The 23,167-nt window shown below is 45.7% G+C and overlaps 4 protein-coding genes across 20 annotated transcripts in view; 1 reads left to right on the forward strand and 3 right to left on the reverse strand.

The window, feature by feature from the left end:
• Positions 1–41: 41 nt before the first annotated feature.
• Positions 42–1,275, reverse strand: CG2887 (uncharacterized protein). Its single transcript, NM_132405.3, has one exon. It carries the CDS (start codon positions 1,203–1,205, stop codon positions 177–179), a length of 1,029 nt encoding a protein of 342 aa, NP_572633.1. The 5' UTR covers positions 1,206–1,275; the 3' UTR covers positions 42–176.
• Positions 1,276–1,619: 344 nt separating this feature from the next.
• On the forward strand, positions 1,620–4,725 carry PPP4R2r (Protein phosphatase 4 regulatory subunit 2-related protein). Of its 4 annotated transcripts, none has more exons than NM_001272481.2 (4): positions 1,620–1,751; positions 2,255–2,499; positions 2,571–2,806; positions 2,866–4,725. In NM_001272481.2, the coding sequence occupies exons 3-4, from the start codon at positions 2,662–2,664 to the stop codon at positions 4,287–4,289; spliced, it is 1,569 nt and encodes a 522-aa protein (NP_001259410.1). In that variant the 5' UTR covers positions 1,620–1,751; positions 2,255–2,499; positions 2,571–2,661; the 3' UTR covers positions 4,290–4,725. The 4 variants fall into 4 exon arrangements, with proteins under 4 accessions (NP_001259410.1, NP_727427.1, NP_996400.1 ...); NM_167232.2 differs by having other exon boundaries at positions 2,618–2,806; NM_206677.2 differs by having other exon boundaries at positions 2,272–2,499; positions 2,618–2,806.
• Positions 4,726–4,809: 84 nt separating this feature from the next.
• CG32687 (uncharacterized protein) lies at positions 4,810–9,987 on the reverse strand. 2 transcript variants are annotated; one of them, NM_001272483.1, is made up of 4 exons: positions 9,638–9,987; positions 8,493–9,515; positions 6,124–6,340; positions 4,810–6,022 (listed from the first exon to the last, which is right to left on the reverse strand). In NM_001272483.1, exons 2-4 carry the CDS (start codon positions 9,026–9,028, stop codon positions 5,642–5,644), a joined length of 1,134 nt encoding a protein of 377 aa, NP_001259412.1. In that variant the 5' UTR covers positions 9,029–9,515; positions 9,638–9,987; the 3' UTR covers positions 4,810–5,641. The 2 variants fall into 2 exon arrangements, with proteins under 2 accessions (NP_001259412.1, NP_727428.1); NM_167233.2 differs by lacking the exon at positions 9,638–9,987 and having other exon boundaries at positions 8,493–9,414.
• Positions 9,988–12,850: 2,863 nt separating this feature from the next.
• Positions 12,851–23,167, reverse strand: part of spri (sprint) — a 95,354-nt gene continuing 85,037 nt past the window's right edge. For 6 of the 13 annotated variants that reach the window (NM_001272487.1, NM_001272486.1, NM_001272492.1 and 3 more), the window contains 5 exons: positions 20,996–22,439; positions 19,896–20,927; positions 19,572–19,829; positions 14,288–15,114; positions 13,129–13,929 (listed from right to left, as the gene is read on the reverse strand). In NM_001272487.1, coding sequence (NP_001259416.1) covers positions 13,600–13,929; positions 14,288–15,114; positions 19,572–19,829; positions 19,896–20,927; positions 20,996–22,439 — 3,891 coding nt within the window. In that variant the 3' untranslated portion in view covers positions 13,129–13,599. Of the gene's footprint in view, positions 13,930–14,287; positions 15,115–15,281; positions 16,524–19,571; positions 19,830–19,895; positions 20,928–20,995; positions 22,440–23,167 lie in introns of those variants that run through there. The other 7 variants (NM_206678.2, NM_001272489.1, NM_001272484.1 and 4 more) reach the window with 5 other exon arrangements.

A 23,167-nucleotide genomic window follows, 5' to 3' on the forward strand; every position in this document is an offset into this window, starting at 1 on the left:
CTTATTAGAGGTATTTGTAGCGGACAATGCTTGTTAGAGGTAGATTATAAGATCTTTATTGAATCACATAGAAAAAAAATATGTAATTTTATGTGGAGCACAGATGATTTTTTGTTGTATGTATGATCCGTTGATCCGTTCATAAAGACGGATAACATCTCCAGGTGTCCATTCGATCAGTTTTGCAGAAGTCTGTCGAGCGAGGATGCGAGTTCTTTGGATATGGCGTCTGGAAACTGGATGGAGAACCTGACGACGATGGAGCCGCGACGGGAATTATTAATGGAATCGGGCAATCCGTAGCCCAGAATGCGGCGCACGGATTTCGGACTGATTACCTCGCCCACGTCGGTCTTGAGTTCCATCGGCCTGCCAAGAAGCGTCGGCACCATCACGTGTAAACCGCACAGAGCATCCTTCAGCGAGATTTCGGCTGTGTACAGCAGATTGTTGCCATCGCGGCGAAAGATTGGGTGTGGCTTGTCCCGGATTATAAACACGACGTTGGCGGGCTCAAGGTTGGGCAGTTGAATACCCTCATTGGGAAAGCAGATCTTGGTGCCAGCCTTACAGCCCGGAGGTATCTTGACAGTGAGAATTCTGTCATATTGTACCCCATCAACGCCGTTCCTACCCGAAGCCCGGGAGATCTTCATGCGCCTGTTGCACCCGTTGGCAATGTCCTCCAGAGCAACGTATATTACATGTTCGATGCTTGACTGGGGTGACTGTTGTTCGCAACGACGTTTAGGCGCGCCCGCTCCTCCACCCAACAGGACGTCATCGTCGCTGTCAAAATCGTTTTCGATATCCTCGAAGAACGTAGAATATGATTCGCTGTTGTCGAAGAAACGTCCAAAGTTGGCCCGCGGGTTGTTCTGGCGACCACCGCCACTGCCACCGCCACTGCCACTGCCACTGCCACCACCACAGCTACCAAATGCCGTTCCATCGCCGAAACCGCTACCTTGATTCGCGGTATTGCGTCGGGTACCCTTGTCATTGCGGGAGTCGTACGATCCGCGCTTCTTTTTGTCTGATAGGACTTCATATGCCTTGGCCACCTGCTTAAAGATCTCCTCCGCCTGAGGGCTCTTGTTTTTGTCCGGATGGTAGCGCAGCGCTTGCTTATGATATGCCTTGCGGATTTCGCCATCATTGGCAGTGCGCTGGATGCCCAGTATCTTGTAGTAGTCTTTAGGCATGGTTTTTTACTCCAAATGTTTTACGTACACAGACGAACAAGTGCAACTCCTTCGAAAATTTAATCGAATTGTAAAAGGTATTGTTCCAATCAGAATGTTGCTTAATTTGAACAACACTGCTACGATTACTATATGCTTACTATTTATTTATGCTTCGATTTAGATTTTATAGCCTAACGCCCTTTCTTTTAGTTTTTCTATTGGTCTGATTTTGGTTAACTTATACAACAATATTTTCGCTGCATAACTTTAAAAAGGGAGTGGGACATAACAAGTTTTGAATTCAAGAACCGATTACTTTCGATATTTACCGCCATGCTCAGTGCCATGGTTACTCAAAAATCATCGATTGCTAGCTGCGCTCATACGATAGTTGCCATCGGGGGTCGCTCATCACTGCCGGCATCAAACGGTCACATCACTCTCAATATTAATTGATAAGCAAAAAATTGAGCAAGTTCTCGCATAAACTTTGCAATCGGAAAAGCGTAGTTGTGATAAAAACAAGTAGAATAACAAAAACAAAAAAACAACAAACAAAAAAAAGTAGGTTCAAAAAATGGAGAGCGAGAAAATCTGTGACCTGAAAATGTTGAGGTGGGCCAGTTTCGTGATGGAAATTCGCAGGGCGTCGTGTATATTTTTCTTTTTTTTTGGCCTTCTGGCGCAGACAGTTACAACAACAACTATGACTTGGCAACAAGAGTTGCAGCCGCTAACATACACACGCAGCCAGACATGCAGAAGCTGTGAGCAGCTTTTGCGAATTGTAGAAAATGTGTGCTTGTGTGCAACATAACTAGTTTTCTCCTGCGAATCATCCACGAAAAGAGAAAGAGGGACAGAGAGAAATGTCTGACAGCTGGCAGATGCAAGATGTATTATGTCCGCTTCTTGCGCATACCTACCTGCACACAATTGCAGTTGCTCATTTGCTCTCTCGTTTTTTGTGTGTCTACCTCGAGGTGGAAAATGTTCATAACTTTGCCGGCCGGTTTTTGATCTCCTTTCTTTGCTCACCACTTTTTCCCCCCAAATCATGATCATAGCTTTCCCCTCCGCTCAGCGATCGCCTAAATGGTCACCATGGAAAACAGCGACGAGATAATGCAGATCCTAGAGCGCTTTACGGATCTTAAACAAAAGGAGATCCCAAAGGAGCTGGAGGAGTACCTACAGTATGTGGCCAAGACCGGCGACACCATCTTCAAGTGGTCCAGCCTGAAGTACTTGTTCCGCGAGAAGCTGCTCAGCGTGATCAAGCACTTTAATGAGGATTCGCCGCGTTTGGAGGGTGAGTTTTCAGGTTGTCCTGTTAGGTTTGGTGTCAGGTTGAACCATAATCCGAAATGCAATTCCACTCAGGGATATTAGGAACAGAAATAACCGAAGACGAACTTAACTGCTTGCAGAGATTCCCAACTATCCGAATGTGGACCCTTTCAACTACGAGACCATGAAGTCCTCGTTGCTGGAGCGCTTGGACCTTTTCAATGCAGCTCCTTTTACCGTGCAGCGGTTGTGCGAGCTACTAATCGATCCTCGGAAGCAGTACTCGCGCATCGATAAGTTTATGCGTGCTTTGGAAAAGAATATTTTAGGCAGGTCTCATTCCTAAAACTAACTATTTACTATGTATTAAAGATTCTTAATTTTACAGTGGTTAGCACAATCGATCCTGGACGCAAGCGTACCGAAAGTGAGAATGGCGACTCGCTGGACTCAGTGGTCAACGGGGACCTCTCCATGGAGGTGAACATTGACATTGAAATGGAGAATAATAACGGTAACGCCGATGAGGGCTCATCTCCCGGCGCCGGTTCGGCAGGTTGTGCCCAGAAGGCAAGCTGCCCGCGTTCGGACGACAATGATCAGCCCAAGGCCAAGAAGGCAAAACTGGAGATCGATGGTGAAGAGCGTTCGGAAGCGAGCGATGAAACGGACACAGAAGTGGCAACCAGGGTCAAAAATGAAAAGGATGAGAAGAATGACAACGATGAGACTGATTCGCCGCATGAGGCTGCCGAGATCGAGGAGCCCGATGAAGAGGTGGATGAGGCTGATCAGGAGACCAAGACCACCAAGCAGCCTGCTTACGGCAGTCAGAAGGAGGGCGAGCAGGAGGAAAGTTTCCCATCATCTGCCGATGACGAGGCGGAGGACCCAATGGTGAGCAAATCCATAGAAGCTGAGAAAGAACTTGTTGCTCAGGAAAAGAAGAGGGAGGAGGACAAAAAGGTGGCAATCGAGCCAAAAGAAGAGATTGTAAAGAAGGAAGAGGTCGTCGAGTCTGATAAACCGGACGGAAAGGTGGCACAGTTAGGCGACAAGGCAGTTGTCAAGAAATCTACACCGCCTGCCGATGGGGAAAACCAGGAGCCTGTCAAAGTCAAGGCAGAAAACGAAAAGGAGGAGAAAAAACATGCACCAATTAAAACTGAAAAGCAGGACGATATCGACTCTACTGAGACTGACGATGCCCCATCAGCAGAAAAACCCGCTGAAGAAAAGATAGCTTCCTCCGAATCGAAACCGAAGACCAAATCTGAGGACGATCCAGAGGCCGAGACCAAGAAGAGCCAACCGGAAAAGACTGAAACTGAGGCGGCCGAGAAGTCGGTTTCGGATGAAAAGCAGGCTGCCGAGCCGAATGCAGAAAGCGAGAATAGGAACGACTTGACCACTTCCAAAGCGACCGAGGCAGCCCAGGAGTCAGTCGAGAAGTCGCCGGTTGAGGATGCTTCTAGTCCTGCTGTGGAAGATCTGGCAGCTGCAACCACACCGCAATCTCCTTTGGGCGCTGCCGATTCCGCTGCTGAGACGCCGCCTGCTGAGACAGGCGATGACTCGCAGGCTTCGCCCTTGGTCGCCGCTGTAACTCCGCCTGTCTTGGCCCTCAACGACCAGCCCATGGAGGATACTCCAGCCGAGGAGGAGGCACGCGTCTCGCCGTCGGCCACCGTCGAGGAGGTGGTAATGGCCGAAAGCGCCAATGCCGGCGCAATGGCCACCGAAGAGGCCGCCAAGGACGATCCGGCCGCCATGGAGATCGATGACACCAGCCAGGAGGTGATGATGCAGTAGATTGGGCCCATTCAGGAGCCGTAAACACCTTTATTTAACTACTACTCCATATAACTAGTATTTTAAGACAAAAGCCGCAAATAATGTAGATGTAATCCTGCCCTGCTTTCCCTTTTATATCCCAACAGATCCCAATACTTTCCAATAAGGCAAGCAGTGGTAGCTCCCCCTTCGTAGCCGTAAGTCGCAGCCCGGACACGATCCAACACTAGACTCTGTTGGCGGTTCGGTGTTTCATGCTCTGTGGCCTCCCCTTTTGTTTTGTATTTATGTTGTGCTGTCCACCCCCTTGCGAATGACAATTTTGAGTATCTCAACCCCCTCGCCACTGTTCCCAAATTTTTTTAAATAATCTAGTTTTAGACGCTGTCCGTGGCACGAACTTCGGCAAGCTGTGAGCGCGATTAAACACAGAATAAACACTACTCGTAATAACAGTTCGCCGCCGTTATCCTTTCGATCCTTTCAGGTGCAGGTGCAGTATATCTTAAAAGCATAATAGGATTTACCAAAACGCTGTAGGGATAGCTTAGCATGTTGCTAAAGGTTTTTGTCCACTTTTTATTATAAATTTTGGGCAATTGAGCAAAGCTTTAATTATAATTGTGTAAGGTTGAGGTATTCCAGGACAAAGGACATTTAAAGGAACTTGTTGGAATACCTGATTGGGGTCATTTTGTTGGCATTTTAAATGAAATGACTTGCTTTTGAACGAATAGAATCGGGCGTTAATTTGATTGTGGTTGCAGTTATAGTTTGTGAAATATTTAACAGTTGTGCTGATGTTTTTGGTTACTAACTCAATTTATGGGGCTAGATAAGTTCGTCGGACTAGTGCAATCTGACATATCGACGCTTTTAATCGCCGAATGCTTTGCAAGCCAATCGAATCCTTTTCTATTTGTTTTTGCCCAGTGAAAGCCAGTCGAGTTTCTTTGGTATAGATTGTGTAGGTGTGTGAGTAACAAGCAAACAGAAACACAGAAATTGGCACGCAAGGCGAGCAAGCAAACAGGTCGTGTAATCACTTAGCAAACTAGTTCAAATTGGTAACGTGTGAAGAAGCCAATGGGAATCCCGGCGAGCGGCGGTGGTTGGCGGACACCTCGGTTCCTCGGAACGCGTGGATCCATCCATCCAACCATTTCCGCTTAAGCTCTCGTTTCCGTTCCGTTTCGCTCCCAAGTTCCGCTACCGCTTCCGCCTCCGATTCCCAATCCGATATCGATTTCGTATCTCTGTGTCCGCTCCAAATCCGATACCAGATCGGTCGATGCTCCGCTCGCGCTCCCGGACAATATATGGTTATGGCCCCAGGAGCCGGAGTGGGCCGGGCCGGGCCGGAATGCCGGCTAGCCCAGCAGCACCTTGCGCATCATGAATCCGCTGCTGGCGCTCGCCGCCGGAACGGATGATCCACGCGCCGCCGGCTGCTCTGGCTCGATGCACTTGGAGGAGCAGAGGTACTGCAGCAATGGTACACGGTACTTTCCGCAAAAGTCCACGAACTTGATGTGCTCCACCCGGTTGTCGAAGAAGACGCCCTTGCAGTTGGGATTCACGCAGCAATTGGCGCTGTTCAAATACTCGGCCAGTGTCCTGGGGATGTCATAGGGTCCGGGTCTCTGGCCACTGGCCTTCACCATGCGACCAGCCAGCTCGAGGAGGGTGGGTGGCTTCAGCGCCATGTCCTGCACGAAGCGCACCACCAGCGGATTGTCACGTAGGCTCAGCTGTAGATGAAGAGAGTAGACGGCGGATGAGGATCGGTAAGGATAATGGCATTTAATTATTTCTGAAAGTCATATTTTTTATTACAGGAATCGCTTCTTACCTCAGTCAGATTCTTCAGTGCCACGATGTCCTTGGGAAGATGACGCAGACGGTTCTTGTGCAGCAGCAGCGACTTGAGGTTCTTCAGTCGGGCGATGCTGGTCGGCAGAATCTCGATCAGATTGTCGCACAGGACGAGAGCCTGCAGCTGATTAAGGGAACCCACCGCCTCGGGAACTTCGCTGATTAGATTGCCGCCGAGGGACAGCACATGCAGACTGCAAAGATACAAATGCATCTCGAAGTTAGCTACCTCAGTTATCTATGGGTATAATAGCATATCGGAATATTAGACTTGGAATGTATTTATTTATATTCCTGATTTCAATTGTACTATCAATACGAAAGGTGCGCTGATTAGGTAACAGATACTTTCTTTTAAAACAGTCACCAACTACCATTTATTTAGTTACCTATAGTAGAAAATGAAAGTCTAGGCAGAAAAAATATTCAAATGAACTTCAGTAGAGATAAACAAATACACACAAGCGAATTTCGAAACCAAAGTTCAACTCAATGGTAGAGAATGAAATCTCCTTGGATGTAGCCGAAAATTATATATATATTTATATTAATTATTCAACTAAATTTGTGTTAAGGCTTAAAACTAGACTGATGTTAAGTAATATTTCATAGCTGTTGAAACAATTTTACTTTCAAACGGGTCAAATGTAATGTTGATAGGTCGACGATCGATGATTTAATTTAAAATGGACGAAATCATCTAAATTTGAAACTAATTTGATTTGATTTAATTAGAATCAGATTAATTTTTAAGCAGTAGAAAATATTTCTAATACTTCTACTATTTCCTGTACCATAAGTGTTTGCACCTTTTGAAGTGAATCACTTAGCTGAGGGGCTCAGGCACACAGCTTATGTCACGGTTCATAGGCACACTCTACTGTACACACCACTGGCCACAGGGTCCTCTTGACATTCCTATGGGGTCTTAGGTGCGAAACAATCAATACCCTCGTCGTCATTACAAAGTCCAGGCCCCACGATAACTAATGCCAATTTGAATTTATGTACCTGGTACTCGTGGAGTTGCTTATTAAGCTTATTAAGCCATAAACAAAGGTATGCTCAGATATGGTATAAGGATTTAACATAGTTTAGATCATTATTTAATTTTAATTATTAATTTTTTTAATGGAATTTCGAGTAGGGTAACAATTGGTCGAGACCCTCAAGGGTTTAAATTGTTTTTCAACTGATTTTTGATATTTTTTTTGTGCGATTTTGTTGTATTTGTGCCATTTTTGCACTTTGTTTATTATTATATTAATACACGGCCGTATCTTTATGGGCCGACCAAATCGGTTGGGTCGATTCGAGTACGTGTTTTTGCTAGATTTGGCCTTTACGTCGCCACCGCCACCAACGCCACTGCCAGCCGATTCCCGAATCCACCGAACCACCAATCCACCGACCCGTTGAAAGCGCCCAACTGCCGTACAAGTGGCAGACCGGCGTTATCAGCTCCCCGGCTATATAGCTATATAATACGATCTCGTCTGTGCCCGTGCTTTTATACATGGCAACAGCGCGCAGTCGTCGGCCCTTCTCCACGAGTGGATTGGGATCCACTACACTTGCAGAAAAGGAATGGCAGAGGGTAAAACCCAATCAACTCCCAAATAAATCAAGCAAAGAGACGCCTCTGCGTCATCGACTTGTACAATTGGCTTCCACTGATAATGTAAAAGTTCTGGGGTAAAAGGAACTATATTTGTAGGCGAAATGTGTGCTGCTCCAGGAATTTATTACAAATTCAGTTAAAAGATTGGAAACATATATATATATATATATATATATAAAGGTAGTATATACCCTAGTCCACTCCATTCAAATGTCGCCGCCAATGAAATTATAATTGCAAAGCACTCATAAATCTAATAATTTGCCCATTTAACGTTATCTATACTATTAATTTTATTCCAACTTATCGCCCTTTTCGTGTGTTTTGACCATTGTTTGTCAGTCTCAAGTTTCATTTTTGACCTTCACGGCGTTTTTTTTCTTCATTTTTGCAAACCAAATCGAAAGTAATCAAGTTTAAAATATTATATATATATATTAAATTATATACGCCAAAAAAAATTAACTATAAATAATACATTTTTAGGGCTTACGGAAATTGTTGAAATGATCTTGTATATATGTTTCTTGATATACTTCGACCCTGTAATCATGTCTCATACTTTACCTATTATAGTTTTGTTTTTCTTTGTCTGAATCAATCAGAAACGCAGATAAATGTGCCCACGAGCAAACCGAAAGTCAGCTGATACAAATTATTGCTTTTCAAGACGAAGCCAAACAAAAACACTTGGGCAAACAAACGATCGACTAGCACATACATACCTTTGCATCTTCCAGATATCCTTCGAGACGCTGGAGATCTTGTTACCGCCCAGATAGAGGTACTTGAGGTGGCGCAGCTCGGTGACCTGTTCCGGAAAGTGGGTTAATTGATTGCCACTCAGATTGAGCTCCTTGAGCGTGGAGTTGGTGCCACCGGTGGCATTGCCGTTGCCATTGCCATTGGCCATTTTGGTGAGCAGCGATTTGGGCAGCGAGGCATTGGTCAGCAGGTTATTCTTGGCTATCAGGGTGACCAGCGGCAGTTGGCAGACGGCATCCGGCAGCGTGGTGATTGCATTCGAGCTGAGATCCAGAATCTTCAGATTGCCGAACTGCAGCAGTAGACGGGGCAAGCCGACCAATCGATTGTGATTGAGCAGCATGGTCTCGATGTCGCCACTGGACTTGAGCAGAGCCTTCTGCGGCGAGGCCAGGTGATCCTCCAGCGTGACCAGGTCCAGGCTCATACGGCCAAAGTCCAGTGTCTTCTGCTCCCGCGAATCCGTGTCCGAACTGTCCGACGTGTACACCTCCATGGCTGATCTTCTCCTGGTGACTTGCTGCTCACTGGATTGACTGGACGCACGATCTCTTTGTTTACAACTGATCTGATCTCGAGATGATCCAAATCGAAACGCTCTCGCGCACACACAAAAAAAAACCGCAACGCAAACGAAAACAAAAAACAGATGTGAATGTGTATAGTATGGTGTGGTGTGGTGTGGTGCGGTGTGGTATGGGATGTCAGCGGAAAATATGAATTAATTTATATAAAAAACCGTCGCGACACTTGACGCTCGCACTGTTCAGCTCGCCCAGCGCGAATGCCAAGTGGTTTGGTTTTTGTTTCGCTTATGCGACGGCTAGCTTTTCAGTTCGGATCGCCAAGCCGACAGTACGACTTTATATTGAGTACTATATCACCTCCAAGCGATTGGATCTTCGGTTGGGTCTCAGATTGCCAATGCGCCAGCTAGGCGGTTTCTCTCGCTCTCACCGCACAGTGGGACAAAGTTCGTTATTCTGTGAAGCAATGTTAAGAAACATAATATTATGTACAACGTGACGGATGAGCGATATTTGACACACTTTAGTGTAAAGTAATCAGTAAGAATGGAAGCAAACAATAAATAAGGCTTACTTACTGAATATCATAATCAACATATGTATAATGTTCTGTAAGATTTCCGATTGTTTTGCCAAAACAAATAGATATGCAGACACTGCACCTGCTCACCCTCCGCATCCGAGGCGTATGCGTAATGCGATAACTAGCACGTTCTTGATTCTGGCTGGCTATAGTATGTGTAATATAACTAATACTGGTTCTGTTACCCTGGGCCAAAGGTACACGGATTTCGCGTGGGTGGCCCAAACAGTTGGAGTGCGTTTTGGGTGGGACAAGCGCTTATCGGTGGGAGGAAACAACTGGGTAGACCATACAGATGTCGTCTTACTTCTGGGCAGCCATATAAATACTTTTGACATTATCAATTATTTGACATTAATTATTTTATTGAATTTGTTTATGGTTTCCACTTTGTGCTGCAATTATAATACAACAATATAAATAGTATTAAAGCAAGTGGGATCCTTTGCTAAGAGGTTTTCCTATCTGAGAGTGAATAAAATATACGGGGAACCCGGATGTTATGGTTGAATAAACTTTATAAGGTGATTAGGTATTTATTACAATTGTATGAGACTTAACTTGAATGGGGTTATGTTAGGAAGTGGCTAAATTTTCACAAACAAATTATTTCAGCTAGGCAACTTTCATAAAAAACTTAATAGAAACTATTATTAAACTAATACAAATACTGCCATCAAGTTTTGTGAAAAGTAAAATACTTTTTTAGGAAGATGAAGTAACATACTGGATCAATCAAACTTTACAAATTAACCATAGCTTGGTAACAAAGTCTAGAAACTGCCACTGCGGTTTCAGCGCTTAAAGATCGAATCGATTGATCACACGAGCGCCGGGAGCTGAGCAAATTTTATGGCACACCGTCGACTGTGGCCCTTAATCCATTTCGCAACCTTACCACTTGGCCAACGAATAGGCCAATCGACCAATCACCAGTTGGTTATGGGACTTTCGTAAAGTTATCGAACAGCCCACTTCATCCGTGCAATCAATATATATTTACTCTCGTCAATCTTTTGTTTTTATTGCCCGCCTGACTTTCTGTACTTAGAGGCTTCTAATCAAAACATCGCACCGCCCCTTCTGGGTAGTCGTTTGTTTTTGCACGTTTCAAAAAAATGGGATCGCATGTGTTGTTTATCAACAAAATATGGTGGGAAAATGTTTTCATCATAAAGTTACGCGATCAACAAGGCTAAATGGTAGTTTGAAAGGATGCTGAAGAATTCGAGTGGTTAGCAATGGACTTTGGAAGCTATGTACGAGATAATTGAACTTTCGAAATGAAAACTTTAAGCTTATAGAGCTCCAGAGAAACTGTACTTCTGGAACTATGGCAAAAACTATCCCTATTTCTCCCTGTGCACCAATGTTTGGCTTCTTAATCTTCTTCTTCGCCAGGGGGGATGGGACCATTGGGGCTCTGGAACCATTTGGCCTGGCAATAATTGTTTATTATCGCGTCACTGGAGCTTTTTGTTGCTGTCGCTGTGTCGCGGTGATAAGAGCACACTCCAAATATCAAAAATCAAGAGCCGCTGCGATCGCGACTGGCCAGCGATGGCGATCGTTGCTATCTATTTATAATTAAACCAAAAATTTATGGCTTGCTCAAACTCCAATCTGTATCAATTTACAATTGTTGCACGAAAGCAAAACAAAGGAAAAGTTCTTAGACCATTTTCAAAAGTTATTAACCCAATTGGAGTCACAAGAATTCGGCGCGGAGAAAGGACATGCCTAAATCGGATCGAAGATAATTGAGAATTGGAATGTTGAATGTTTGGTAGATTTATGTACGTAGATTTAATTTCTGAACTAAGCAGTCAGAAAGACAAAAGATTAACAATTTTATTAATTACCCAGACAAGCGATCCCTATCTCTTTTTAGATGATCCAGTAAAATACTTTTTTTGGTAAATTTATTTTGTAAAATAAATGTTTTGGGCAAATTTTCGAGTTTTTTTTTTCCCTCAAAATTAAATGCAAATCGATTGGGATTTAAAAAACAAACTCAACGAGGTATGACATTCCATATTTGGGTAATTATTTCCGTTGTTTTGATCAAAATACTAAATATATTTACACCAAAAAACTGGGGAACTAATTTTGGCAAAAAACTCATTTTTCAAGTTGGCTTTTTTGGCTATAACTTGACTAAAAATGGTCGCAGAGCAAAAAGATGTACCATTTTATACTCCTTACGACCAATACTAACAACCCCTATCACTTTTAAACGGATTTTGTAAAATTAATTTTTGGCCAAATTTTCGCATTTTTTGTAAGGGGTAACATCATCAAAATTTGCGAAAAATTGAAAAATCCTAGAATTCCCAAACTTGAATGCAAATCGATTGGGATTTAAAAAACAAACTCAACGAGGTATGACATTCCATATTTGGGTAATTATTTCCGTTGTTTTGATCAAAATACTAAATATATTTAGACAAAAAATCTGGGAAACTATTTTTGGCAAAAAACTCACGTTGGCTTGTTGGTGCTATCGGTGCGTTTTTGCACACGTTGCGAAATTAAAACTCCGTGTCCGTTCGTCGATCGTCTTCCGTGCGAGTGTGTAGACCTTATCGCACCGAATTTGAATTTTCATCAAAACAAAGGAGCAGAGTGGCGTTGATAGTTCTACTATAGAACAGATTCCAGATTGATTTGCGCCATTTGATTTGGTTATTTTCGCTGGGAGAGTCCATTGGGAAGAGAGCATCGATTCTTGGCAACAATAAACCCGCATATATTGACAATTTAATTTCGAGTCCTCAGACGACAATCGCATTTGGAAATCTATCACCGGACATAACGTTATCCGTCCAGACGGCGCTGTTTCGATTTGAGATTTGAATAGCCTGTGGGGCCAATTAAGTCCCCAGATGGCTCTCGACTTTTTCTTTGGCTAGTCAAGCCATCATGAACCCGGGCGATAGCCCCCACCTCTCTAATTCCTCAAAAAAAAAACCAAAAACAATCCGGGAATCGTGGCGATCATTGGCTGTATGTGTGTTTTCTGGACATCTGTTGCTTTTCTTTTTTGCAAATATAATACAAATGAAGCTTTATTTTGAATTCTTAGCCCCAAAGTATGTTGCATATAAGCAATGGGGAGTGTAGAGGCCTATTTTGAGGAACCAGTGGCACCAGTCCATGTTACTCCAATCACTAATAATAATACATTAAAAGACCCTTGTTTTATTTTGGTTATTTATTTGCTTGCTATTTGGATTACGTGTCACATATTTTACAAAGTATACAAAAAATATTTATGTATTTATGTATATCTCAAGGGTTGATAGCAGTGTTTAGTTGAACATAAATATTAAAATTTAATTGTTTATACTTCAATATTATATGGTTTTGATTCTTAAAAAAAAAAAACACGAAACCCATTCACACCTAAATGCCTTTTGTGTAGTTTGATGATGATGATGCACGCATAATCGTTAAAATGTTTGATTGAATGAATAATTGATTGTTGCTGTGATTGTTGAACTGTGCTTTTGGTCTCCAGGGTGGCACACACGATCCACACCAAATGGATTATACCCCCAGATGGCATGCTCGTGTTTGCATATATGTTTAGAGTGTAGATTCGTTTAGATGACTCCATCGCTTTCTTTGTGCAGTAATTGCAACTCTACTTGCTAAAAGTTTATATATCGTATATATGTGTATATGTATTCGCATAGTACATTTATTAGCAAAAAAAAAGGGGGCTTGACCCGTGGGTCAGGAAAAAAAAACACACTTAACTCAATACTGATGTTTAGTACACATTAGATGTTTTCTAATTAGCATTAATTAGCTTTACTTACAGGCTACTAAGTATATTTTAATGTAATAATAATAAATTATTAATCAAATATGCTTGGTTAGTGAGCAAGAAGGGCAGAGCGGGCGGGGCGGTATGTCGTATATTTGCATCGGGTGCATCCCCGAGCTGATGATTCAGTGTCCTGCCAGCTGGGCGGTCGGCCAGGCGATCTTGGCATCGATCCGCTTGTAGGCCAGCATGCAATGCTTTCCCTTGGCCGCCAATCGGGCATCCTGCGGACACTCTGCGTCCGTCAGCAGCGTCTCCTCGCCATCGACCAGCTTAAAGAGCGCATAGTCCTGCGGATTTGTGATGCGCGCCTTGTGCGCAATGATGCGGCACACTTCACGGGTGGTGGTGTGTGGTCGCACCGGAAGTGTCCTCGTTTGTAGGGATCCGTTGCACTCGTCCGGTATGATCACGCGCAGCACGCTGGAGCAGGCTGGAAGGCAGCTGGAGCGCCACTAAAAGCAGAGGTATATTGTTAGTCACTGCACAACTATTGGGGTTTTAGAGCGTGAGCTAAGTTTTCCATATTTTCATACCACAAGATCAAATCTAACTTTTCCTTTTTGAGTAAAATATTCTAGATCGCGAGTTGAACTGCTATGAACTACTGAACTGCTTGAACTATTAATACTGATGTATGAAAATTATATTTATTGTTTTAATATGTACTATTAATTAAATACAAAATCCAATAGTCAATGTATATTTTATGTGGGTTATTAGCAACCAATGCATTATCTATTATCCTATGTATGAAGTCTAGATTCAAGGTACTTAGTAAGGAAACTCAGCTCATTTGTGATTGCTACTTACGTCCAGGGATCCGCTGCCGCTTTCCCCCTCGGACGCCATGAAGGTCTTGAGCACCTGGACAGCGCTGCAGAGGGCGGTCAGGTAGTAGCCCGGCTCCCCATTAAGCAGTGTCGGCTGGAGGAGGCCCCACATGAATTCCGCTTCGATCTCGGCGCCCACAAATCCGCACTTGGCCACCACATAGACCAGTACGGGCAGGAAGTCATCGGCGCCCAGCTGCTGGCCACGCGGACAGCCGGTGGCATCAAATACGGTCGAGATGACGCACAGGAAGAGCTCCAACTTGTCGAGCGGCAATTCGGCCTCCTGGAGGCGCCACAGCAGATTAGCGATGAGCCGCAGGGCAGCCTGTGATGGCGGCGTTACCGTGGGCCTGATGCCAAAGTCGGCAGCCTCCCGTTCGCAGGCGTAGCGTACATTTTGCGCCAACAATTGGATATCCTCGCTGCGCTGATAGTGATCGACGAAAATGCCATAGAGGTGCTCCCGCAACGGCAGCACCACCAACTGGTGCATCACCGTCTCCAGCATGGCGTCCAGGTTGAGGAACTCATCCGACTTGAGTCGCGCCCTCGCCGTCTCTAGTTCCGCATGGAACTTGCCCTCGCCATGCTTCACCAGATAGTTCTTCATGCCGCTCATGAACTGGCGCATATTTCGCATCACCACTTGTGGCGCCGCCTCCCGGGACTCCTTGGTGCAGCAAATAAAGTTCTCAATGTTGCGGGCAAACGTCGAGCTGGGATCCTGGGCCAATTGAAGGGTGTATGCCCTCAAAGAATCACCGGGTCCGCTGCTCTGAATGCTCATCTTGTTGCGGGGGTGACCTGCAAGAATAAAAGAGATAGAGATTAGCTAACAGATATATAGTAAGGGTAAATATTTGTAGAAACTATCTAGATAGCATGGGTTCACATAGAGACGATTATCAGTGAGACTCCCTAGTATCAAAGATCCTAAAGTTTCTTTAGCAATTGGAGAACCCTCCCCTTACCAGCTATTAATTCACACAGCAGTCGGAGCAAACGACGCAGGATGCGACAGCAACCACGGCTCTGGCAAAAGTCCTCGTCGGCACATTCACAGCCACGTCGATAGCGTCGATAGAGACGACGACTCTGGGATTGAAGGCACAGGCCCAGTGCTTGGCATTCGACAATGTGCGCCATGTTCAGTAGAATGTTGCCCTGTTCGTCCAAGTGAAAGAACTGTTTGATGTCGTAGTGGTCACAGGTGTTCTGCTCACCAGGATGGCACTGATCCGGCTCGTTGATAAGTGGCCCCGGCATGGAATCCTCCCCGGCGGGACATTTCCCGATGGCACCCATAATGGAGCTGGCCAGGGCCTCAGTCTTCAGTTGTTTCCGATTGATGCGGCAGTCTTTGAGCACCTGTTGCGGACATGTAGCCACAATGGTGGATGGGATGGCAATACTGTTGGTACTATTGGACTTTCTGGACTTTTTGCATAGCACCGCTGTTGGCGAAGATGGAGCCCGCTGTGGGCTTTCATTCTCGTCCTGGGGCAGGGCAATTCCAGTCTGTATGTTGTCCACGAACAGCAGTTCCAGGAATTTTCGTTTGCGTTTAGGTTTCGATTTGGCTTCAGCCTTTGACTCTTTATCCTTAACCATATCCGTAGTATCCCTGTGATTGATATCCTCTAATGAACTGATTGGCAGCTGTGTTCGTTGCTGCAGTAGCTCCTCTTCAAAGTCCGCCGAAAAGTAATTGGACTGCGGCGGATGCTCGATGATCTCCCATTCGGACATGATGCTCAGGAACTGTGCTTCCTCCTTGTAGTGTCGCACATGGTCAGGATCGTGAAAGAACTCCTCCGGCTCCTGCCGTTCAATGCATCGCTCATCCAGCCAGCTTAGCGACTTGGACATATCGCGCTGATGCTGCTGATCTGTCGGATTCTGATGCGGCTGGTTGAGTGATGCGGGTGAATGCGGGCGGCTCACGGACGGTGCACGCGACGATCTTCTGAACCAACTCATGGTATATCCGGTAGCGATTCTTGCCAGCTAAAACGAATTGGCGGAAACGCAGGTTTCTCATCGGCACACGCTGCGGCTAATTGATAAGCGATGGCGGTCGCGTCCAACTCTCACTCTCCTCCGACGATCGTTGGATCTTCGTCTCGAGAATTTTTTGCTCAACGAAATAAGTTTCGATTCGATGCTCGCTCTCGCAGGCTGCTGCTCTAAACGCGGCCAATGCAAAACTAATTCTGAACTTCATACGCATTAGTTTATAAGACGGCGACGGCATCTCCGCCGTCGACGTCGCAGTCCGCAAAAACAAAGATAGCGACGGCGGCGTCGCTAAATGTGTCAACTCGATCAGTGGCGGCCTCATTTGCATGACCTTTTCCACCCAAAGCAGGTCAGCAGCTTCGAAAGCAGGTAGTGCGTATCCTTTTTTGGGTGGTGTACAACCACAGGAATCCCGGGAATTTCCGGCTTTTCCCTCGCCAACCAGGTACAGTTGCGCAAGCCAATGACTCAATCCGCTGGCTTCGATTGGTATTCCACCCACTACCCACAGGTAGCCCAATCCCAGCGTAATGTAATTGGACATTGGTCCATCCAAGCCACTACCTGTAGGAATCGCTCGCAAGTTATCGCCTTCGCGAGCTGATTCATTGTGGTCCCTTTGTGTATCGCTGAACGAGTCGGAAACCCCATTGCAAAACAAAACCCAGATGTTCGCATTTGAGTGCCATGTGAAAAGCATTTTTAGAGCCCCCCCCCCCATCACATTACTCATATAAACAATCAGGTCTGTAAACCCTGTGGCTTCGATATATCACAGTAATTTACCCATCATTGCAAAGATTATTTAATGATGTATAGTGCTTTCTATTTGAGTAGTATATGTTTTTCGAATATTTCGATTAAGACCTTCTTGCTTAGCTATATCCATTCGAAATGTAAGTTCTTTTTTTTTTCTTCATTCCTTATTGCCTGGGGCCTCAATTAACTATAAGCTTCATATTGACAATATAACGTCAACAGCTATATAGCTATGACCTTTTAGTTTTCCAGCTGAAACCTGAACATGTCCTTGAAGGAATTGCTTGATGTGCTCTTCTATTCTAGTCCTCTATCTGCCAACGGTCTTATCAATAGACACGCTGGCTAGCTTGAAACTGGAACCGCGACTCCGTCCGGGTTCTAACGCAATGGATTGCCTGGATTGCATCAGCATTAGCCTGCGACTTGGGTCTGATGCGCAATTCGGAAAAACCTCCGGTCGGTAAATGGAGGTTTTCAGGTTGGGGTTGAGGGTTTTTCGCCAATCGATCTTCCTCGTCCAAAGTTCAGATCGCTAGAACTCAACCTTGGCAGAAAGGGTGCACTGAACCCAACTCTACCTGTTTAGCTTCCACGCGAATCTCTCGTCTCCAAGCGCATTGAGTTTGGGATAAAGATTTCCCTCAAGAGATTTGGCTAGCTTATCAATCCGTACAGTCTAGAATACACCCCGCCACCCCCCATTAACTTTTACAATGCCCGCGGACAAACAAATCCGTTGGCAGGCAGCGAAAAATGAGCACGTGTGAATTGGGCTGGACCAAATTCAAAACCAAAAACATATCTCATCGAATGCGTTTTAGCATCGATTGCATTCGGGTGCGTTTCTAAAATAGCAACGCGTTTGTTTGGCTTTCATCAGCATCATGATGGTCTTTGTTGTCTGGCTGACTGGACTGGTCGTTGGTGTCATGTTTGTCTTTGCTTACACTGACCCAAAAATAGACTGTCTAGGTCGAGATATAGAATCCGATTCCAATCTGCAAACATACACCATAGTGTTTGTGCTTGGCGTTCATCAAAGTTTGCTCATCATCTATTAATTACGCATCCCATTCAGAGTCTCCTAAACTCTGCGCGGTGAAATTTGCGCTCGCTGATAAAAACGCTGCCGGCGTCGCTACGTCGGTTTACATTCCAAAGTCTTTCTCTGGAATACCAACACCAACCCACCCTCCCCCGCAATCAAGTTGGAAAAAAAAAAATGATGATCAGTGCTATACACTTGCGATGGGGGCATTTTGGTTTTAATCTCAGCTTTGTGAAGCAGTTCAGGGTATATATTCAGTTCCGAACAATTTGTATATCTCTTGTAATATTCGATTTTGAAAACTAATTACTTCCAAGAACTTAGATACTATTTCCCCAGTAAATCACTCTCACTCTCGGCTGCCTTGCGGGCATACATATCTTAAATGGTATTTAGTTGTCAACTGCGACGCAGAAATCACTGGACCAGCGGATAAGGAAAGGGGCGGGATTAGCTGGGATCGGAATTGGGTTCGACTGGAAGGCTGTTGTGCAGCAGATAAGTTTCGGCAAGGCTTTGTAGTCATCTGGCGGAGGCAGCGGAGCAGTGTTCCTTTTTTTTTCCAGATAGGCTATAGGCTATACGCCGCTTTCAGCCGATGTCGCTGCAATCCAGTTTGAACCGCCCGCAGACGACATCGTATGTCAGACCTAAGCCATTTTGAAGCACAGATCTGCACAGTTAGAAGCGAATATGCTCTGTTTTCTTATATTACATATAGTTTTATCAGCACTATAAAAGTCAACCTCAAAAGCTAACACATTCTCACTGATAAATATACAAATATAGTTCCCAATTGGATTAATATAATTCTATTATTTTTTTGATGATTTCTGCAAACAAACTAAAGATGCTTTCATTTCGAATTTACTGGCTATCACTATATGTAGTTATTTTTGTTGTTATTACTCATAATATTTGTGTTTCAAAGTAATCTTATTTGTAAACTACTTTTTAAGCAAAACAAATCAAAATCATTTGCTGTAATAACAAAGTCATTCGAGTTCGATTCTGATTGATTCATTGGCTTTGGTTCCAGATCTTTAAGTTCCGTGCACTCAATCGTTCCGTCAATCGATGACGATGTGCCGCTGATAAGCATATGACCATGGGGCACATGAACGCGTATGATGCAACAATAATAATAACAGATTGCAATTGAGCGTGATCCCCATCATCATCATCATCATCATCATCATCATCAGCGCCATCATCATCATTACTCCACTTCCCAAGCACACGAGACGACTTCTGAAGGCGATGTGCTGGCAGGTGCTGGCGAACAATTGACACGATTTCAATGCTCTATCAATTGAATTCGCTCTTAGAGAACTTCGATTTATGACTGATAACCATTTTACACTTATATTTGCTTATATACTCATTATTTTCCTGCTTGATTACAACCCAAAAGAATGCAATAACTACTCACATAAGACTTCACGATCCCGCATGCTGGGGTTCCGCAGAATTGTGGCCACTTTAGGTCGATTGTTGGCCTTGCCATTGCCATTGCCATTGTTGAGCTTGTGGTGTCCAGCACCATTCCTGTTCGCCTTGAGTGTGTCCTGGTTGCAGCTGCCATTGCTGCCGTCTTTGGTGCTTTGTAGTTCCTCGACAATAGTGTCGTCCTCTGAGAGAGCGGGTCGGCACTTGGACAGATGAATGGTGTCCGAATTGATGGTGGCGTCTAAAAGAGAATCAATATAAAAATAATTGGGAATATAACTGGTATATATATATATATATTGCTTACCATCGTGGGGCAGGAAGGTGTCCCATTGGGAAGAATCCCAGGGCTCCGAGAAAATGGTGCCATCGTCGGACTGCGCCGAATCAATGCCTCCGAACGAGTTCTGGCAGAAGACGTTGTCGTAGGAGGAGAGCCGGCAACCGATCTGGCTCTGGAATGACTTTTGGCTACCATCGCACCCGACTCCCGCCTTATCCTGTCCCAGGACATGCGGCTGCAGTGCGGCCGTTTGCGGGGGCGTTGAGCAACGTACCAGCTCTGGCAGATTGAGGTCGGGCAATCGATTGGCAATGATCTGATGAATGGTCAACGTTCGTTTCTTTCCCTGCCCATCTGCACGGCTATCGCGGCCCAGCGAATTTTCCTTCTCCTGCCAATCGATTGCTGCCGTATCGTAATCCCCGCCAGCATGACTGCCCGTATCCTGCTTGGCCATAAACTCCCAACTGCTGTCCAATTGCCAGTGATCGATGCGATTGCGTGCCCGCTTGGTGGGCTGCTGTTGTTGTTGGGACTGCTGTTGCTGCTGGGAAACCTTCGGTTTGGGCTTTAGTTCGTCCAGGCTGCCAGCTAACTTCTCCAGATCGCTGGGCTGCAGCATTGCACCATTGCCGGATCCTCCGAAGCCCGCTTTAAGTGGTTCCGAGTGTCTTTGGCTGGCGTGTAACATTTGACTGCGATGCTGGCGACGCAAGATGGCCGTGGCTGCGCTGGTCAGGCCCGCCTGACGCAGTGCATCCGCTGGTTCCGCATAAAACGGACTGCCTTGCTTGCTGCGACTGGCTCCGTTGGCTTGTCCTTCGGCCGTGGGCGTGGTATCGCCACCATCGTCCTCCGCCGCCGTCATGGATTTAGTCATGGCCACAGGGGGCACCTGTCCCGAAAGATTTGGCAAGAGCAGGCCGGCTCGAGAGCGAGCTGGCACATCGCCGGAGAACTGAAGCAGAGATTGACTGGAGGATTCGTTGGGTGTGGCAGTGGTTTCCTCCTCGCAGGGCGTAAGGTGAGATTGCTGCGTCGGTGTTGGAGTGCTCGCTGAAAAGAGGACGGAACAAATGAATATTTAAACAAGAAAACACAATCGAAGCGAATAAAAAACGTACGAGTCTCGGCCAGCAGATCTGGCCGTCGGTTCATCACACCGCCCACCGTGTCCAATGCCGGGCGGAAACTGGTCAGCAGGCTGGCCCGATCGCTGGGATCGTGCGACCAGACGTCCTCGTAGTCGCTGATCTTGTCGCTTAGCGCACTGGCGCAGTACTGCATCGGCGGGCTCTCGAGGATGTCCGACTCCTTGTAGTGCTGCGACTCCTTGCCCGCTCGCGACTTTCGGGATTTGCCGCCGCTGCTGCTGCTGCCGCCACTGGGCGTTAGCGGTGTCATTGGTGAGGTGAGCAACTTGCGGGCCGGCGGCGGCCAGCGACTATCGTTAGAAGAGGATCCCTGCGAGGACAGCGTGTCCTTACACTCGCCCTCCGGCGACAATCGCTTGGCGAATGTCTGAAAAGTGCTCGCCTGGCCGTTGAGTAGGGCATTAAAGGGATTACTGGCCGCCGGCGTAGTAACCTCCACGAATTTTCCATTACCATTACCAACCGTCGGTCCACTACCGCCGCCACCTCCGTTCTCCATCGAGAAGGTAACCGTGGTGGTTACCGTAAAATTGCCATTGGCACTTCCATTCTGATCCGGAGAATGGGGCTTTGACCAGCGCAGTGGTGGTGCCGGCGGCTTGAGATTCAACGTATTTGGTGGCTTCGGTCTCTGTGGACGCACTTGATCTACTTCCGGCGCAGTTTGGGCCACTTTAAAGGTGCTCAGCTGTTGATCCACAACCGATGGGCATAAAGGTGCCATGGGAGCACCCGTCGAACCGGGCAAATAATGCCCAGGATTGTCCACTGGCGACATGGTGAGTATTACCGAATCTACAGAATTCGGACTCAGCAGCTGCATATGTTGACCTCCGCTGGTGGTGAAGGAGCTAAGGCTCGAATTTGTCGTATCGGATGGAGTGCCCGCCTGGCTAAAGAAGCCCAGCAATTGACCACTTCCGGTGGGACTGAAGAGACCACCACCCGGCAGTGGCGGTGCTCCAGTGGGCGGTGGCTTCGACACAGTATCGCTAAAGAAGGTGGCAGTGCCAAGACCACTGGTTTCCGTTAGTGAGAGCGGCGATTTTGCATCAAGCAATTGCTGATCCTTTGACGGAGCCACCGATGGCGTTAATGGACCCAAGAGAGCCGGACTGCTCACATAGCTCCAGAACTCCTGACCCAACAGGGCCAGCGAACTCAGCTTCTTTCGATTGTTCGCCTCGCGCAGGACACGTGGCAACATCAGCTGCACCGGCAACTCATCGCAACATTGGGCATAGTGGGCAATTAGCGAAGGTATCGATCCGAATGTGAATCTCGAGCTCTCCAAACTTAGGACATTATCGTGCGACTGGATGAGATAATGCTCGATGTAGGGTCCTGTATCCTGGGGCAATCTCACCGAAACGGCCATTGTATTCGGCTGGCTAGAACCACGCACTATGAAGGTCTGCAATTAAAAATAAAATGCACAGATTAGCAATGAGTCTTAATGGTTTTACTGTTTTTTAAATCATTTATTAATTTAAAACACCGACATTCATTTCTTTGCATTCGAGGATTTAAGTTTCCATTTTAAGGCAAAGTTTTTAACAAAACTTTGGTTGCACATTGCCTGAAAGCACATATATCAACCATAAGATTTCACTGCCAACCCACAGGCTATAGATCAAAAATATTCAGTGTTATCTTTTCATTTCTTTCGAGGTGGTTTAAGTCCTTAAGTGAGTCTTTTCCCTGTGACTGCGCGTTAAATGTTGCGTTCACAATTCGCCCATGAATTCCCACTTATGGATGATAAATCGTACCCTACTTCGCCCTCCCGCCTTTCTTTCCATTCTTGCAACAATGCTTTTTCTCCACTGGTTCTCGTTATTTTTCCCATGCCTTGCCACTTCTTGTTGTCGGCAAAAACTTTGCAGACGCTGCGACAAATCGCGTTGAATGGTAAATGGGTAATGCCTCTTTAGTCGCCAAAACCTGGTCAAGTCTGGCCAAGACCAGGGCCAAAATTCAGCCCTGCTAATCGCCATTGAAAACTTTCATAATGAGCGTTTAACTTAAAGGCATACACTTCATGGAATCGAATTCTAAAAGAACTCGTACTTATAGAACTAATAAATGCCTACATCTTGTATTTCTTCAAAAAGTCTGTAAGAAGCCATCAAAATCTGCCGT

Source organism: Drosophila melanogaster, chromosome X (genome assembly GCF_000001215.4).
Source record: "Drosophila melanogaster chromosome X".
Lineage (NCBI taxonomy): Eukaryota > Metazoa > Arthropoda > Insecta > Diptera > Drosophilidae > Drosophila > Drosophila melanogaster.

What these genes read in the sequence shown, in the direction of transcription:
- CG2887 (NM_132405.3), bottom strand. Translation starts at nt 1,205, where the DNA reads ATGCCTAAAGACTACTACAAGATACTGGGCATCCAGCGCACTGCCAAT.
- PPP4R2r (NM_167232.2), top strand. Translation starts at nt 2,283, where the DNA reads ATGGTCACCATGGAAAACAGCGACGAGATAATGCAGATCCTAGAGCGC. An exon ending in GGATTCGCCGCGTTTGGAGG is followed by an intron (nt 2,500 to 2,617) that starts GTGAGTTTTCAG and finishes AACTGCTTGCAG; the next exon opens with AGATTCCCAACTATCCGAAT. An exon ending in TTTGGAAAAGAATATTTTAG is followed by an intron (nt 2,807 to 2,865) that starts GCAGGTCTCATT and finishes TTAATTTTACAG; the next exon opens with TGGTTAGCACAATCGATCCT.
- CG32687 (NM_001272483.1), bottom strand. Translation starts at nt 9,028, where the DNA reads ATGGAGGTGTACACGTCGGACAGTTCGGACACGGATTCGCGGGAGCAG. An exon ending in GATATCTGGAAGATGCAAAG is followed by an intron (nt 6,341 to 8,492) that starts GTATGTATGTGC and finishes GTATCTTTGCAG; the next exon opens with TCTGCATGTGCTGTCCCTCG. An exon ending in CACTGAAGAATCTGACTGAG is followed by an intron (nt 6,023 to 6,123) that starts GTAAGAAGCGAT and finishes CTTCATCTACAG; the next exon opens with CTGAGCCTACGTGACAATCC.